Genomic DNA, 17,324 nt, shown 5'->3' on the forward strand with positions numbered 1-17,324 from the left:
TTCCATTTTGTCTGAGGTGCACTGTCTGATATTTCTCAGTGCATATACCACCAGTAAGGCATTAATTCATCTTTTGACTCCTACATATATTTATATTAGAATCCATACTCTGTTTAGGCGAAGAGCAAAATGTGCTTCTTTGATCTTTTGAACCCATTCCCTTTCTGAAAAACCATCAGTTAATGCCTCTGAGCTATATTTAAAGTATTTCTCAGCTGACATTCTTGTAACCTAGTAACATGTTTAAATGTCTTCTTTAAAAAATTAAGAAATACAGGAACCCACCTCAAACGCTGCATTCTCCTTTTCTTTCTTTACACAGCCAAGGTTATCACAAGAGAAACTGTACTCAGCCACCAGGGTTGTGTCCACCACTTGTGTGAAACTGGCCTGACCTCCTAATTGCTATCACTAAAGAACTGTAAATTTTTAGTTAATTTAGTTGATCTCTCCAGAGGCTTTGGACACTATTGACTCCTCTGGGTTTTCACTATGTAACAAGAAGGCTAACCTTAATTCTAAGCTCTTGGAGTACCTTAATGCTACTGTGAGTAACTAACTCCACGTATTAAGTTCCATTAATTATTTCCATCTTTTAGTGCTTAGATAATTGTAAAATTCTTTTTTAAAAATTCTAGTTTTTTGAATGCAGAATGAAGAAAACACAGAGGCCTTTGGCTACCTGTATAGGAGGAAGTGGGGGAAGAGAACATTACACTAACTTGAATAGCCACCACTCTTGTCACCTTCTCTGCTGAGCCCCTTCTTAACTCATTTACTCCTGACAATATCTTAAGAGACAGATATCACTATGAACCATTTGGAAACCAAAGAAGAGTCTATGGTGAAATGGATGTTTTAGAAAGATTAATAGGGCAATAATAAGATGAACTGGAACATAAAAGAGAGGTACTTAAAAAGCTTCACGAGGAATTTAAGCTTAAGGCATAGGACTAGGAAAGAAACAGAAAAGAGAGAAACTGAATGACATTATGATTAGGCAGCTTACGTATTGGCAGGATACAAATTGAGAGTTTCCAGCCAGACTGATTTGTAAATGAAAGTTGGGAAGAACTGGTTTGGCTAAGTATTGTTAAGAACATCCCCTACAAAGAGTTACTAATAATATGCCTTAGGTATTATAAAGTGTTATAACAGCAAGCAAATCTAATTGAGGAGATTTAGATATGTCTCAGCTAAAATCCAGTAGCTTCTTTAAAGATTTAAGAAGATATCCTTAATTTCATTTAGGTTCATGTAAAGATCTAACTTCAGTTAAACTTTCTTGATAAAATAAAAATGCAAGGGACTTTTGAATAACACAGATTACAATGACTATACATGAAAGAATTTAAAGTGAGTAAGTTAGGGTCAATTTTATGTTTCATTAGATAGAGACCCCCCCAAAAAAAAATCACAAAATCTTATTTTTTAAAATATTTTAATTTTTAAAAGGTTTAAACCATATTAAAATTTAAATAATTTCATTACACAGTACTTACAGTTCAACGAACTGAAACAAACCACTTAAATCAGTTTTATTTACTTTCTAAACTTAAAAATATACAAACTCTTTGCCCCCTAGGAGGCTACAAAAATCAATAAAGTATTTAAATTAATACAATGTATTTGATCAAAAAGGATTTTTAAAACTAAATTTCATCTGGTAATACCCTACAATTACCAGCATGTTGACAGTAGATAGGAATTTGAAACAAATCCAATCTGATCAAATCCACAATTAACTGAAGTTTTCCTTTTATTCAGTTGTGAATAAAATAATAGCCACTGTTTTATCCAATGTACTAATGGTATCAACTTCAGAAAAAATGATCTGTCTAGTTTGTACAAAACAAAGACAGTAATAGTTACCTTCCATTAAAAGGCTGTGAGCTTTTCCAGCCTAGTTTTCCATTTGTGTCATAATTTCCAAATAAAATAAATAGCTCCAGCTCCTGTCTTAGCAGTCCAGTTCTCTATGTGACTGTGTCTTCCATGAAGTCATCATATAGCCACTTACAAGTATAATCTTTGGAACACTCTATAGTTTCAAAAAGGCGTTTAAAATCTCGAGGATACATATTCGTTATTTTTGTTTTTTCCTTTTTTCTTGTTTGCTTTAATATATCCCTTGCATCAACTGGACTCAATGAACTGCAAAAGAAATACAGAGCAAATCTGTTTAATTCTTTTTCATAAGGGCTGTCAGTTAATATTGACAGAGATAGCTTCTAAACCTAATTTAAAATGCCTATTACATATAATTAATCTTATTCAGTTTAAGAGCTTACATATACTATGTAGCTTTAACTACATTCCTAAAGTTTCATGGCTTACCTGTAATGAAAAGAGGAGATTTAGATTTTAACAAGTTCTAACCTGTGCTCAGCACCTACACTAAAACTGCAACACATTCTAATCAATTCCTACACAAAATTGTAGTTTAACGTTGCCCTTTAAAACCATTCTTCCACCTACCTCTTTTGTCTTTTAACTCTCTTTGCAAAAATATTCTTAACTCTATTTAGGTTCATGTAAAAGTTCAGTAAGTTCAAACAGCAGAAGCTGCTATCTGGCAGTTTTCAAAGAGGGAATAATCGTGCACATTTTTATGTAACAATTACTGGTGAATAAACTATAAAGCAGAAAACTGCCTTATGCGTTAGCCTCGCAAGAAACCACCAGCAAGCCTCTGACAATAAGTAAACAACTGCATTAAAGTATTTTGGTAGAAAATATTTCCAATACTTTTTGATTTTGAATAGAATCCTAGTCACAGATATAACCATGCTTTCAATTCATAGAGATCTCAAAGGGAATTGTGAACATTTTGTACCAGTTTACCATATTTATTCCTTAATTTCCTATATTATTGGTATTTTCATTCAAAATAGCCATTACCACAAGGTGACAAGATAAAATAGTGGATTACTTTTACTAGTCTATTGTCACTTTTTACATTTACATAAATATTGTCCAACCAACGGCTCATTCAGTTAATACATTTAATGATGATCAAATTAATTAAAATGATTATTTTAACATTCTGCCCATCTTCTGACAATACTTTGAATGACTATGGCCTGCTGATTATAAGGTATAATGCATAACTCAGAAATGTACACATCAGCCCTATATAAAAATTATACTTACATAGATATGAAGGAGGTAATAATTGCTGTAATCTTTTATAAAGCTTTAGATGAAAACAAAAAATTTGGTCCAGGGCAGGAAAACTAGGGTGATATAATGATCCATCCCTATTTTGTTAGGAAATAGAACCAGGAAGGACAGGCAATGACAAGAGGCAGATACTGGGTGTGCCACCACTAATGCTGACTTTTTTACCACGGCTAGTGACAAGCAGCTAGTTCTTCATAAAGGTGATCCTGAGCACATACTCTAACAAAGGTAAAACAACTTGTAGGCATCCCTGGTCATTTTTCCAAAGGAAAAAAAAATTAAGCTCAGGAGATTATGTGGAAAATATAATTATATTTTTCTCAAAATGTGCACCAGGGAGAAGGAAGTATTTTGAATATGAGTGAAAATGTGCTACCTCACTCTGTTAATCAAGATATACAAGATATAAAAAATAGACCTCTATTTTTATACGTGACAGTATAATTCTCGCATTAAACTGCTACTTTTATACTTGCTTTTATTCTTACTTACTGTAAGTGGTCTATTAGCTTGGCATTGCGCTTCATAAAGCACTGCTTTAACATGTGAAAAAATACATCATAGTTAACAGGTGTTAAGTTTTTTGTAAATAAATTTCTACGAGGAGTCAATCGAATAAAACACAGGTTTTGTTGTATTTGTTCTAACGATTCCTGGAAAGAAGGGAAAATAAATTGTATTAGTCATAAAATATTGCCAGAGCAAAACATTGTTCATTTACTCATTCAAGCTACATGTTAGAAGAGGCAATCAACATAGATCCTGAAGGTCCCTGTATGTTATTGGCTGTGCCAAGAATGCAAGGCTCTAACCCGCTCTTTACCTGAGCCATTTCTCAGGGTTTTTGCTGTGAGCCACCTTGAGGGTTGAGATAATGTCTCTCTCTGGGACAAAAAAAAAAGCAGGCTTGCTTAATGTTTGGTATGAAAGGAGTGGACTCCTTCAGCTGTGTCTGTTCCTCAGCTGCAATGCAGACCCACTGCATGCACACCATCCAGGTAAGCCATACCACATCACTCCATGGGACTTGGCAAATAAAATCCTTGTCTGACCCAAGAGTCCGTGTCTTTGGCCACACCATCCAGGTAAGCCATACCACATCACTCCATGGGACTTGGCAAATAAAATCCTTGTCTGACCCAAGAGTCCGTGTCTTTGGCCACCACCCATTAACTTGTGAGTAAGGCAAAATCAAATCCCAAACACGACAGTAACATGTATTGAGTCTCTTCTCTATTTGAGGCATAATGCCAAATCCTAAGAATAATAAAATGTTGACTTTTAATTTTCAATTGGACAGTTTTATAAAATATGGAGTTGGCAAGCTATGGTCCATTGCCTGTTTTCTAGTCTGGAGCTAAGAATGGTTTCACATTTGTAAAGGATTTTAAAAAAAAAAAAAGAAGCAATAAACAAAGAATACATGATATAGACTATCTGTGGCCTGCAAAGCATAAAACATTTATCATCTAGCCCTGCTCCAGAATATTATTATACAGATTAAAATAAAAACAGTATATCACTCAATGTAAGGTTAAGATTTTTTCCCCCTAAAATTATCCCTCATAAAAAAGGAGAACTTTATGTTTCCTTAGGAAATTTCACATATTAGGTAGTGATCCCTTGTTTATTGTATATGTATTTAAATATAAATATTATTTGTGGAAGATATATCAGCCCTCCAAAAAAAATTGTAATCAATTCTAGTTTCTAGTTTTGGATGGCTACAGCTTAAGGAAGTGGTAAAAAGGCAAAAAATTCTAAAATATTTAATTATTAATTACAGAGAGGGATAACAATTCAAAATGTTACATGCTGTTAACAAGTCTTTTGAAGGTGACTTTAAAAAGCAACCTGGAAAACAGCTTTAGAGTTACAAATATACATTTACCTAACAGGGAAGCTTTTTAAAAAGCTTTCCTGATGTTAAATAGGTGGTTATTTGTAACTTAGGAAAAAAGTTCCAATTATAGCATAAAAACATGGCTTCAAAAAAGCATGAAATCTCAAACACTTGGATGGAAATGATGATGTGCTCTAAAAAACTAAAAAGATAAAGTATTTCTGTAGCAGTTAGGAACATGCTAATATCAAAGTTCTGTGAAGTATCTGAATATGATTTTCTCAAGAAACATGATATTCGATTATTTCATCTTTATCCCTAAAAGTTTATACATTTAAGTTGGCCAAAAAAATTTGTAGCTTTTGATCTTACCATTGAGAAAATGAGAAAGTACCTTATATACAGAGTTGTTCATTTTGGGGACACTTGGGTAAGTTCCTAATGGTATCTGGCCAAAATGTATCCCTCCTATTTTGTGAGGCTATATAAATTATGCTTATTTAGAATGAAAGAGAACTAAAAGCACAATGATCACAATAATGATTGATCACTCTAAAATCAGACCCATTTCTAAACTGATAATTTTAAGAGTAAGGGCAAAAAAGTAAACAAACGGAAACTTCATGCTGAGCTGATATGATGGAATTCAGGCATCATTAGCATTTAATCCTAAAGCAGAACTCTTGAGTTCAAATATTAGTTTTGAAACTTCACCTACTTTATGACAATTGCACACGTACCCTGATATAAACTAAATAGAGGATCACTTTATACCATCATTACTTTGGATCTTTAGAAAGGTGAAAAAAACAAAAACAAAAGCCCCCACTCCCTGGGTAGGAAATAGATGCACCTACTGGTGAATTCAACCATTATAAGTAGTAATATTGCAAATTTCTAAGTTATTAATAAGGTATAAATTTTTGTTTTTAGTTTGCCACATTAGAATATTTAAATGATTAAATTTTCCAGATTTAATCATTTCATTTTCATTTTCAAAAGAGATAAAAATGGAAGTCCATGTTTAAGCCTATTACTATGCTAGCTTCCACTGTATAAATAGCTGAAAAATACAATTCTCTTCCAAAATAATTTGAATTTATTAAAAGCAATAAGATATGTTTAAAGAACATTTCTAGATATTCTAAATTAAAAATTTTAATAAATAAAGAATACCAGATAATCTTAAAGAGAACAAAAGATGTTCCACTTAGAGGAAAAACAGGGAAAGGTATTTGTCCATTCTTACCCTACACTTTGGCTTTCCCAGTTGCCCGTTTTGGGTGTATATGTCAAATGATGACCAAGGCTCCTTGAGGGAAGATAAACAAAAACATTTCTTTTAGTTCTCTGTGGTCCACGTGTCCCAAATTATTTGCTGCCTTGAAAAATATCCTGCCTAAACAGAATGAACCCAAGTCACCAGTCTAATTGGATTTAAGAAAAACAACATGTGATAGTTAAAACATATACATCTCTCTTTATTTTTTTTGTTTTGATAAAGAAATGGAGACTCAAAGGTCTATCCCAATATTGGTAACTATTATTTAGATAAAAGAAAGTTACTCTAAACACAATTACACAAATAGGTTCCCAAGTTATACTTTTTAACAGCCAACATTTCCATATTAGAGTCATAGTCAGTTTAGGAGCTATTAGATCACTACTGAGGATATATTTGCCTTACTTTAGTGGAAAAAACTATTCCTCAAACTCATTTGAATATGTTGGGACATGTAAGGAGATATACAAATAAAGATACTGTGTCGATTTTGAAAAAGACCATTACTTTTTTTGTATCTAATTTTTGTGCACACAATTTTGTTTGTGAAGCAATTTTAAAAGATGACCCAACCAAAAAAATTATCAAAAAATATATATACACACAGATTAAATTCCAAAATAAGAGTGGGTTAAAACAGCATCTGACAGACTTAAAAGACAAAAACCTACGATATTGAACATAGGTTTGAATGGTCGAAAATGGTAATTTATTACTAACTACAGTGGCAACTGAAGTGGCATAAAAAATACAATTGTTGCCCATCCATGAAATTCCTAGCGGTTCCAAGAATGTCAGTAAGTGGGGGAAGGCCGAGCAGCAGCAGCGTGCAGTGGGCATTGCAGTTCCCCCGACTCGGGTCTATTCACAGCAGCTGGGGCACAGCAGTAGGTGCCCAGGAGACCTCATCCCCATCTACCAAAGCAACAGGAGAATAAATCCTGTAAGACCCTGGGAACTGAGTTGCACAGCTGACCCTCCAGCTGTAGATATATAATGGACAAATGTTTAAAAAGTTGGGTTCACAAAGACCTTTCTGGCGGTTAATAAAAGACGAAAATCAACATGGGGCCTTTGAAGACAAATACGCAGAACAAGAAAACAATGGAACTTGAAGTCCTCAGGGGACCTCGATGAAGAAACCTGCTGGAAGCCACAAGGACATAGGAGGCTGAGATGAAGAGCCCACAGAATGAGGGGAAATCAGTGTACTAAGAAAGGATTTTAGGGAAACCAAGAACTACATACCAAGATGACAACATATAGTAAAGGCAGAAAGCAGGGTCAGTGCTGGGAAGACTAAGTGAAAAGATTTCTGGGAATACAGGAAAATGATGAGAGTATGACAGATACAAAAGACAAGCAACAGACATCCAACCTAAGAACCACATATGTTTTGGAGGGAAAAAAGCATAATTGGAACCAAAGCTAAAATCAACTGAGACTATTCTAACAAGTAAACACATTAAAGGGCTTCATGTGTTCCTGGACAAAAGCAATGAAGACACATTGCAAAATTTAAAAATTAAACCGATACATCCTTCAAAGAACAAGGCTCATAAAATATACAAACACATCCTATAAAAACTTGATATATACTCTACTAAAATAAAAAAGAATATGCAAATGGCAAAAAAGAAATAGTATTTATCATTTTTTTACTCTAGCCCTCTGCTATATATAATATGTGGCAGTCACCAGTCACAAGTGGCTATTAAACACTTGAAATGTGTTTGAGACGTGTTGCAAAATATACAGTGGATTTCAAAGCCCTCGTACACAAAAAGAATGTAAACTATGTAATAACTAATTTAAAAGATTGATTATATACTGAAACATTTTGAATCGAGATGGTTTAACAAAATATAACATTAAAATTAATTCCATCTGTTTCTTTTTTACTTTTGATAATGTGGTTACTAAAAAATGTAAACTTGCATATGTGTCTTACACTGTAATTCTATAACTCTGATCTTGCCTAAGGAAACTAAAATGGGAAATGCCCTACAATGAAATATTAAGTAGCCATTAAAAATTTAAGAAAAAATATTCAGTGACAAGGGAAGAAACTTATAGTTAACTTTTAGCTATTAAGTTAAAAAAATAAGATATAAAATAATATAATCTTCACTATATAAAGAAAAAAATAGCATAGGAAAAATAAAAGACTAAAAATATGTCACAAATGTCAGTAGTAACCTCTGGGTGGTAGAACTATAGTGGTGATTGTTTAATTCTTTTCTTTCATTAACATCTTATATTTTTACAATGATCAATATATTATTTTTATAATCAGAGAAAAACATAAATATTCATGATAAAAACAGCAGCACAAAGTTACCTCACTCTCTTGTCTTCAATAGTTGGGAAAAATAATAAAATTAATCTTGAATTTTTTTCTCCATTTACTGGTCACAGAAATGTAGCCTCTCTGAAAACAACCAAGTTCTCTGCTGAAATTTAGAACAGTTTTACTCACCCTATGCAGAAGCTTAATCTCACAAGCTACTTGCCAGAGCACACTGAGTGCCTGGTACAGGTGTGGATTCTGCGGATTTGCCATTAGCTTCTAGTAAGAGGGAAACAGAAAGTACACGTTATACAAAGTATAATCAATTAAAACCAAATGTTGGATCTTAATAGTAACAACAATGCGTAGCAATTAAAGAAAATTAGATTTAAATGCAAAATCTTAACTGCAACCGTTTCAAAGAAGAGAAAGGCCTTTTAAATTTTAATACTGAACTATATTATTCTGTACACTTTAAAAAGAACATATCTGAGACTTAATTCCTTTAACCATATCTAATCCATCGGGGTAAAAACCTCATTAAAGAAAAAAATGAAACAAAAATGTATAATTACCACGGAGGACAGGTGTATTAGAATATGTACCAAGTGAGCTATTAAATTTTGAGTCAAGAATTGTTCAGCTGAGACTTGAAAGAAAAGAGGTTACGTCAGGGAATGAGAAGGCACTACAGAGAGGAAACCACACGTGAAAAGACTCACAGTGAAAGAAGCATTAGAACATTTTCCGAGCAGCAAGATGAAACCTGATAAAGTGAAAGTTTCCTATTGCTCTTCCTTTCATTCTTTCACATATTTACTGTATGTACAGTCTCAAGGTTCTGAGCCCCCTACTCTCCTTCTACAGATAGTCACTATTTACCTACTTTCCAGGTCTTGGTGAGCAAATCATCCCCTCTCTTCTTGCCCCGCTACCTAACCCATAGCTCCATTTTATACAAATACGCGTCTCCTGTTATATTGGACTGAAAGATTAATAACATGAGGCATTCTGGGCAGAAAAGAAACATGACTCTCAAGGCAATATAAATGATTTCAGGAGGCCCTTTCATATCAGTGAATCAAAAATAAAGTCTGAAACTCTAAAGATTCCACAAAAAAACTGTTAGCATAAAGGAATTCAGCAAAGTTGGAGGACAAAAATCAACACAAAAGTCAGTTGTATTTCCATACACTAACAATGAACAATCTGAAAAGGAAATTAAGAAAACAATTCCATTTACAAAAGCATCAAATAGTAAGGAATCAACCAAGGAAGTGGAAGATTTGTACACTGAAAACTACGAACACTGCTGAAAGAAATTAAAGAAGACACAAATAAATAAAAACACATCCTGTGTTCATCGTTTGGAAGATTTAATATTGTTAAGATGTCAATACAACCCAAGTGATCAACGAATTCAATGCAATCCCTATGAAAATCTCAAAGATTTTTTTTTTTGCAGAAATAGAAAAATTCACCTTAAAATTCATATGGAATCTCAGCAGACACCAAACAGCCTAACCAACCTTTAGAAAGAACAAAATTGGAAGACTCGTAATTCCTGATTTCAAAATTTACTACAAAGTTACAGTAATCAAAATAGTGTGGTACAGGCATAAAGATAAACACATAGAACAATGGAATAAAACAGAATCCAGAAATGGATCCTCATGAATTTGGTCAAGTGATTTTTCAACAAGGGCACCAATGGGGAAAGGACAGTCTTTCAACAAAGGTGCTGGGAAAAGTGCATATCCACATGCAAAAGAATGAAGTTGGACCCTTACCTAATATCATATAAAAAAAAGTAATTCAAAATGGATCAAAGACCTAAACATAAGAGCTAAAACTATAAAACTCAGAATAAAATGGAAAAAATCTTCATTACATTGGATTTGGCAATGATTTCTGATATATGACACCAAGGCAGAGCAACAAAAAGAAAAAAGACAAATTAGACGTTGTCAAAATTTAAAACTTTCGGAATCAAAGGATACCATCGACAATGTGAAAAGGCAACCCATAAAAGGGGAGAAAAATATCTGCAAATTGCATACCTAAGAAGGGATTAATATTGAGAACATATAAGAATTCCTAAAACTCAACAACAAAAAAAAACCAGACAACTCAATTAACTACTCCAAAGAAGATATACAAATAAAAAGATGCTCGACATCACTAATCTTTAGGAAAATCAAATTCAAAACCACAATGAGATACCACTTTACACCATTAGGATGGGTATTTTCGAAGAAACATAAAACTATAGGTGTTGGAGAAAATGTGGAGAAACTGGAACTCCTGTGCCCTGCTGGTGGGACTATAAAATGGTGCAGCCACTGTGAAAACCAGTAAGATGGTTCCTCAAAAAATTAAAAATAGAATTACCATATGATCCAGCAATTCCACTTCTGGGTATATACCCAGAAGAAATTGAAAACAAGGACTCAAAGAGATATTTGCACACCAATGTTCACAGCAGCATTATTCACAATAACCAAAAGGAGGAAGCAACCCAAATATCCACTGATGAATGAATGGATAAATAAAAGGTGGTGGATATATACCATGGAATATTATTCAGTCTTAAAAAGGAATGAAATGCTGACACATGCTACAACTTGGATGAACCCTAAAGACATTATGCTAAGTGAAATAGGCCAGACACAAAGAGAAATATTATATGATTCCACTTATACGAGATACCTAGAATAGTCAAGTTCATAGAGATAGAAAGCAGAACAATAGTTACCAGCGGCTCATGGGGGGAGAAAATAGGGAGTTAGTGTCTAATGGGTACAGAGTTTCAGTATGAATGATGAACAAGTTCTGAGAAGAGGCAGATGGTGGTAACAGTTGTACCACAATGTAAATGTACTAATGCCACTGAACTGTACACTGAAGAAAAGTTAAAATGGTAAATTATATATAATTTACCACAATTAAAAAAAATGTAAAAACTTGAATCTAAAGATTGCTCTACAGAAATATAAAAACAATCTTAGTACTCTCAAAAGTCATGAGCCCAAATTAAGAGTACTCAAAGAAAACCTGCAGAACTCTTTCAAAGCCAAAAATAAATCAAGTACTTGTTAATAACTCACCTGGCATTCCTTTTCATTAATAAACAAATTTAGCTCTACTCGTCCATATCTATATACAGAAGTACAGGAATATATGTCATGTAAAAGTTTCCAAAGCGTCTTTCTCTCGTTTTTAGTTGGGAAGATTCCAACTACTTTTAAAGGGATACCTGTTAAGAATACAAGCAAATATATTTGAATAAATTCTTAACACTTTTCCCATGACCACATTTTATTGAGTCAAACTAAGTTAACAAACTATATTAATATTAATTTTCTTTCAATTAAAAGTAATCCTCAGTAGGTTTCCTTGATATAGAACTTGGTTTCGGCACAACTGCTCTGATTATTTGTGTCTAGGTGAAAGGAGAACAATATTCAACTTAAGAGCATCATCCCGTAAATTTATAACATAAGCTGTACACGAATCTGTTCAACAAACCAGGTACACTACTAGAGAAAGCAGGCAAATTATAAGGTATTTGCTTTAGTGAGTGACAAAAATTACCTTTTGACCAAGGAAGTGCTTCTATTCCCAAATTCTGAAAAAGCAACTCTGAAGTCACAGTAGGAGGTTTTACTGTTCCATAATTTCTAGGATCCAGTTTAAAAAAGTCACAGTGGACTATATCTAGTTTTCCACCCAGATTTCTTCCTAGGGACTGAGAGACACAGATAACACATTAAGAAATTTCTGTGTTTTGCAGACTTTGTAACAATTTAAAGACCTACTTCAAAAAAATTCTTATAAAAACATTAGTACCTAAACAAAGTTGTAAAGAAACCATTACTAATAGACTCTAAAGTTTAACCGTTAATACAAATCAATTAATGCCTGAAAAATAATGAAAGTACAACAATCTTATCAAGAAAAAGCCCCAAAACAAAAAGCCTTCAACAAATTTTTACTTATCCTTTTACTTTCTTTATGTCAATGGCATCATCAGTTGTTCGAAAAGCTTCTTCACACTAATCTCTAATTCTTTAGTAGTGGCTGCCTGGAGCACTGGGCACAGATTCTGAGACCACAGCTGGGTTCAGGTAGGGAGCTGTGATCCATCTGCTAGTTACAGAAAGATGTTTCACAGTCGAGAAAAACAAAAAAAAATATTAAAGTGAAAGGTAGATGATTCAAGAGAGTATTCCTTTTTTTCTGGAAGAGTTTCGTTAGTCCTTCACCAAATGAACTTAACTCATTGTGTAAGTCACTCTCCACTTTCCCCTTAATTTCTCATTTACTTTTTCTCAAGACAGGCAATTCTAGAAGGAAAGCTCCTGGTCTGCGGCAGGAGGTCCAAGATACCTCAATCTTTTTAAAGCCTTGATTTGCTCATCTAGCAGTAGCGCTAGAGAACTTAGTACTGAGAGGATTAGCTACAGACTCTGTACACTTAATTTGAAATTACAAGAAATCATTTAGAAGGCAATATGCTTTCATGTGCATATTTAGGTTTTCATACAGAGAATTCTACGAGTATTTATCAAGGTTTCAACAAATTTGCAATTCAATGTTATGAATTAAAAAAACTTTTTTCTTAAGCATTTGAGTTCAACCAATAAATATTACTAAATTTATAAATCTAATAAATTTCAGTGATCACTTTCAAAGAGACCCTGGAAAGACTAATAGAAGGAACAGATTGGGGGTGGAAATCACCAATTTTTGGTTGTGTTAATTTGAGATACTGATTAGGTGATCCAAGGGAAGATGCCAGGTAGGAAGCTGTAGAGCTGGTCGGTGGAGTGGTCCAGGCTGAAGATATAAATTTATAAGGATTTGGCTTGTCGAAGATAATTAATTAAAGCCAGGGAGATGAGATCTCTAGGGACAAGTACACAGGACTATGGCAAAGTATGGAGTAACTTCAGAGTCTCGTGACAAGGAGCTGAGACTAAGACAAAAAGTAAAGAAGAAAACCAAAAGAGTGTGGTATTATGAACCCTAAAGAAAAAAGCACTCATATAATGTGTACCTTAAAAACTGGTTAAATTATTCTATATGTATAGCAATAAAATAATCCCACAATCTGTCATATTCTAATCTAATTAAGGAAAGCTAATGAATTTTGGCTTGATGGGAATGTAAAAAGAATGTATACTTTATGACTTTGTTATACTTGCACCCCAAAAGGGCACATGCATTTTTGTTTTGGCGCCTGTCACTAACCATTCAATTCAAACATGGTAACAGTCAAAACTCCAGAATAAATCATTTGATTCATAATAGTGAAATCACATTTTAAAACTTGACTGTATTTTGGATTCAAAAACAGAAAGAAAAAAGGACAGAGGAAAGAGAAGTAACCCTTGAGTTTCCACTAATCATTATATTAGGCACTTTAGTTTACCTTATGTAAATTACATCAAGATAAACAAAAGCTGGTATCTCTTCAAATGAACATATACAGCTAAGTATTTCTGCAACAATAGTTTCCATGATTCAAATAGGATATACCATGATTTGTCATTAGAGAACACAATTTGTAACAAGTGTATCTCTAGTACATCCAGTTAGGAAAACAAACAGTTCCTGCTTGAAACATTGTTAATGTGGAGCCCCAGGAATTTTATCTGGTCAATGGAGAGGGGAAGCAGGAGGAGGGATTTTAAAGTTAGATAAAAATCGGGAGTCAAGCATCATCTCTGAAAATCCTTTCAGTTTTTAGGATTAAACTTGAGAACCTTTGAGAGGCTAGAAGCATTGTCTGCTAAAAACACCACTTTAAGGCCTTGATTTAGGATCACAAAGGTTCTAGTTAAATGGTTTCTTCCTTTTATCTTGGCAAACACATGAATTCACACAAAGCTTTATTTGAATTGCTTTTCACTTCATCCCTACAATGGTTAATAAGTGAAAGAACATGAACTAAGGGCTGAGCTCAAGTTAGAGCTGAAAGGAGGAGGAACTGGTGAATTACGAAAAATAAAAACCATAGCTAGAACGAAAACTAGTTCGAATCAGACAGGCTTTAGTCGACGATGTTCAGATTTTGTGCTTACATTTATAGCTTCAGAAACATTTTATAACTGATATTTCTGTAAGATATATTATGTCAAGAATTTTCTAGCCCCTACCTCTCCTTTTTTCATTAAATCAATTGTTTTTAAACTGTTATCTTGATCTTATAGAAAAGCAACTATTGTGTTACAGGATAACAAACTGTAAACGAAGACATTTTAATGCCATCTAAATATGTGAACATAGAGATTCATTTTCAAAAGTAGGCCTTTTAAAAAAAAAAATCAAGATTAAACCTATCTTGTTTTTAATTTCCAAGTTGAAATTACAGACGGCTATGTTTACTAAATCACATTTCATGATCTTGAATATGTGAATAACTTGTGTTCTTTTTCTCTTCATGATTCTGGAATTCCAACAGATTTTGCATCAATTAAATAACCTTGCTAGAACCTTGAATTCTTTTCAAAGCAGTCAATTGTAGAATAATGCACATAGTTTTATTAATAAACAAATAAGCAAACAGCTATATTTGGTAGACATTCCCATGATTATTTATTGACATCCTGCAGTTTTAGAGAACAATATTTTACGTGAATTCAGGAAGTTGACATAGGGAGATATGAGTCCTAAACTGAAAATAGAGATTTATAAAGGAGGGAGGAAGAGAAAGAGGAAGAAAAAGAGGTTGGCAGTGATGTAAGAAAGTTCCAGTTTACTGTTATGTGATCTTGTCTGCTATATCAGAAGCAGAATTCACTGAAAAAATCCATTTGGACAATGCTTTCACTTCCTGCAATTGTATCTGATCATACCAAACCTTTCTTGCCCCTGAAACACTAAATCCAAAGTTAATATAGTCCCATTAACCTGATCTTACTATTTCACTTAGATTGTAAGCTCACAGAAAGCAAGGGCACAGCACAGCCTACTAGAGACAAGGAAATAAACCTAGAGATACCAGTTATACGCTTTGCTCAAAGACACTCAAATAGTCTGTAGCAGAGATAGAAGCAGAAAACAAGTCTCAAAACTCCAATCTTTTAGTCATTCAACAAGCATTGATACTTACTATGTTCTATTCATAGAGGCTGAAAATCTAAGGCATGGGCCCTAAAAGTGATCTGACAAAAATAGCGTGCTTAATTTTACTTCTCTAAACCACTGCAAAGGGAACTGACTGATGAGTTATTTTTATAAACTAAAAATATACCTCCAAATGTGGAATAAAAGTTCTGTCACTTTCAAGGGCAATCACTCTGGCACCTCTTTCAAGTAATGCTTGAGTCAGGATTCCAGGACCTAGTATATTAACACAAAGAAAAGGTTATTTACAAAAGAAACAACATAATTTGTCAGTATCAAAAAAAAATCAGATGTTTTACATGTATTATCTAATTTTAATTCTAACGACATCCCCAAAGTAGATTTGCATTCCTTGTTTACATATAAGGAACCGGGATTAGATACAGTCACTTGACTCTAACTTCGCAAATGGTTACGTGGTACTGCTTGGCATTGAACCCATTCTTCCAAAGACGGCAAAACCTGCACTCTTAACCACAACGCTTCACCTCCTCTCAAGGAAAAAAAAAGGTTGCCTCTAGCTTACTCACAGTGTATCCAGATATTATCATCATCAAAGATACTGTCTAACCCAGGGGTCCCCAACCCCCAGGCTCCGTCCCTGGCCTGTTAAGAACCCGGCTGCACAGTTTGCAGGGGCTCCCTAGCGCTAGCATCACCGCCTGGGCACAACCTCAGACCGTCAGGCAATACATTCTCATAGGAGCGCAGGTCCCTGGTGCCAAAAAGTTGGGGACTCCTACATAGAACTGACTCCTCACGATAGGAAATGATGTTGTAAAAAGTTATTTTTCAAAAAGTCCATAAATCTTGTGTTCTCAGCATCCTGCTAATGGTTTACTGGAGATGCACGGAAGGGTAAAAGTTCTTGGGGGGTCGGGGGGAGGGACAGGTTGCAACTATCTTGGGGAATCTAAGAGCATGTTCTATCAAAATATTGTGTAAAGTGCAAACTGCTACAGAAATAGTCTATTGTGTCATGATTAGTATAAACCATATAAGCTGCTTAAAGGAAGGGGCCGTGTCTTACACAGCAACCCAAGGTAATCAAAAATTTGCAGAAGCGATGAACATCCAAAAAAAAAAAAAATGCAATCCACGATGGACTCACCTGGATTGCACTCCAGGAATAGCTGACAAGCTTCGTGTTCTTCCCGAAGGATCTGCCCCACAGTCTCAGCCAGTCTCGGACTGGTTATGTAACGCCTGGATTCTAAGCGGCACTTAGACACCCACGAGGGCGATTCTCCGAAACCCTGACTTGGCAACAGCTGCGGCTGGAAGTCAGAATAACCACGGCCGTTCCTCGCCAGGACGTCCCTCCACCTCGCCGCTCCGCACCTCAAAACGCAAAAACGACCAGCACCGGAAAAGGCTGACCACGTCAGCCGCGGTGGAAGCCCCGCCACTGGGACCCACATCTTCACCCTCTAGGGTCTGTCCCAATGTCACCCACGGTCATTACATCGTCAGCGAACTCCACACAGGGAATCCCACGTGCAGCAGAGCCCCACCACCGGCTAGGCCGGGCGGAAGTAAACGCTACAAACTGCGCATGCGAACATCCCCTCGCTTGCCCCTCACTTCCGGCCGGG

At 34.7% G+C, this 17,324-nt stretch overlaps 1 protein-coding gene across 1 annotated transcript; it reads right to left on the reverse strand.

Moving 5' to 3' along the window:
* Positions 1 to 1,430: 1,430 nt before the first annotated feature.
* TFB2M (transcription factor B2, mitochondrial) lies at positions 1,431 to 17,282 on the reverse strand. Its single transcript, XM_039883259.1, has 8 exons — positions 16,841 to 17,282; positions 15,857 to 15,945; positions 12,193 to 12,346; positions 11,706 to 11,854; positions 8,788 to 8,877; positions 6,276 to 6,338; positions 3,676 to 3,836; positions 1,431 to 2,154 (listed from the first exon to the last, which is right to left on the reverse strand). The coding sequence occupies exons 1-8, from the start codon at positions 17,148 to 17,150 to the stop codon at positions 1,977 to 1,979; spliced, it is 1,194 nt and encodes a 397-aa protein (XP_039739193.1). The 5' UTR covers positions 17,151 to 17,282; the 3' UTR covers positions 1,431 to 1,976.
* Between the last annotated feature and the right edge of the window lie 42 nt (positions 17,283 to 17,324).

The sequence above is a fragment of the Pteropus medius genome, unplaced genomic scaffold (genome assembly GCF_902729225.1).
Source record: "Pteropus medius unplaced genomic scaffold, Ma_sr-lr_union100, whole genome shotgun sequence".
Classification (NCBI taxonomy): domain Eukaryota; kingdom Metazoa; phylum Chordata; class Mammalia; order Chiroptera; family Pteropodidae; genus Pteropus; species Pteropus medius.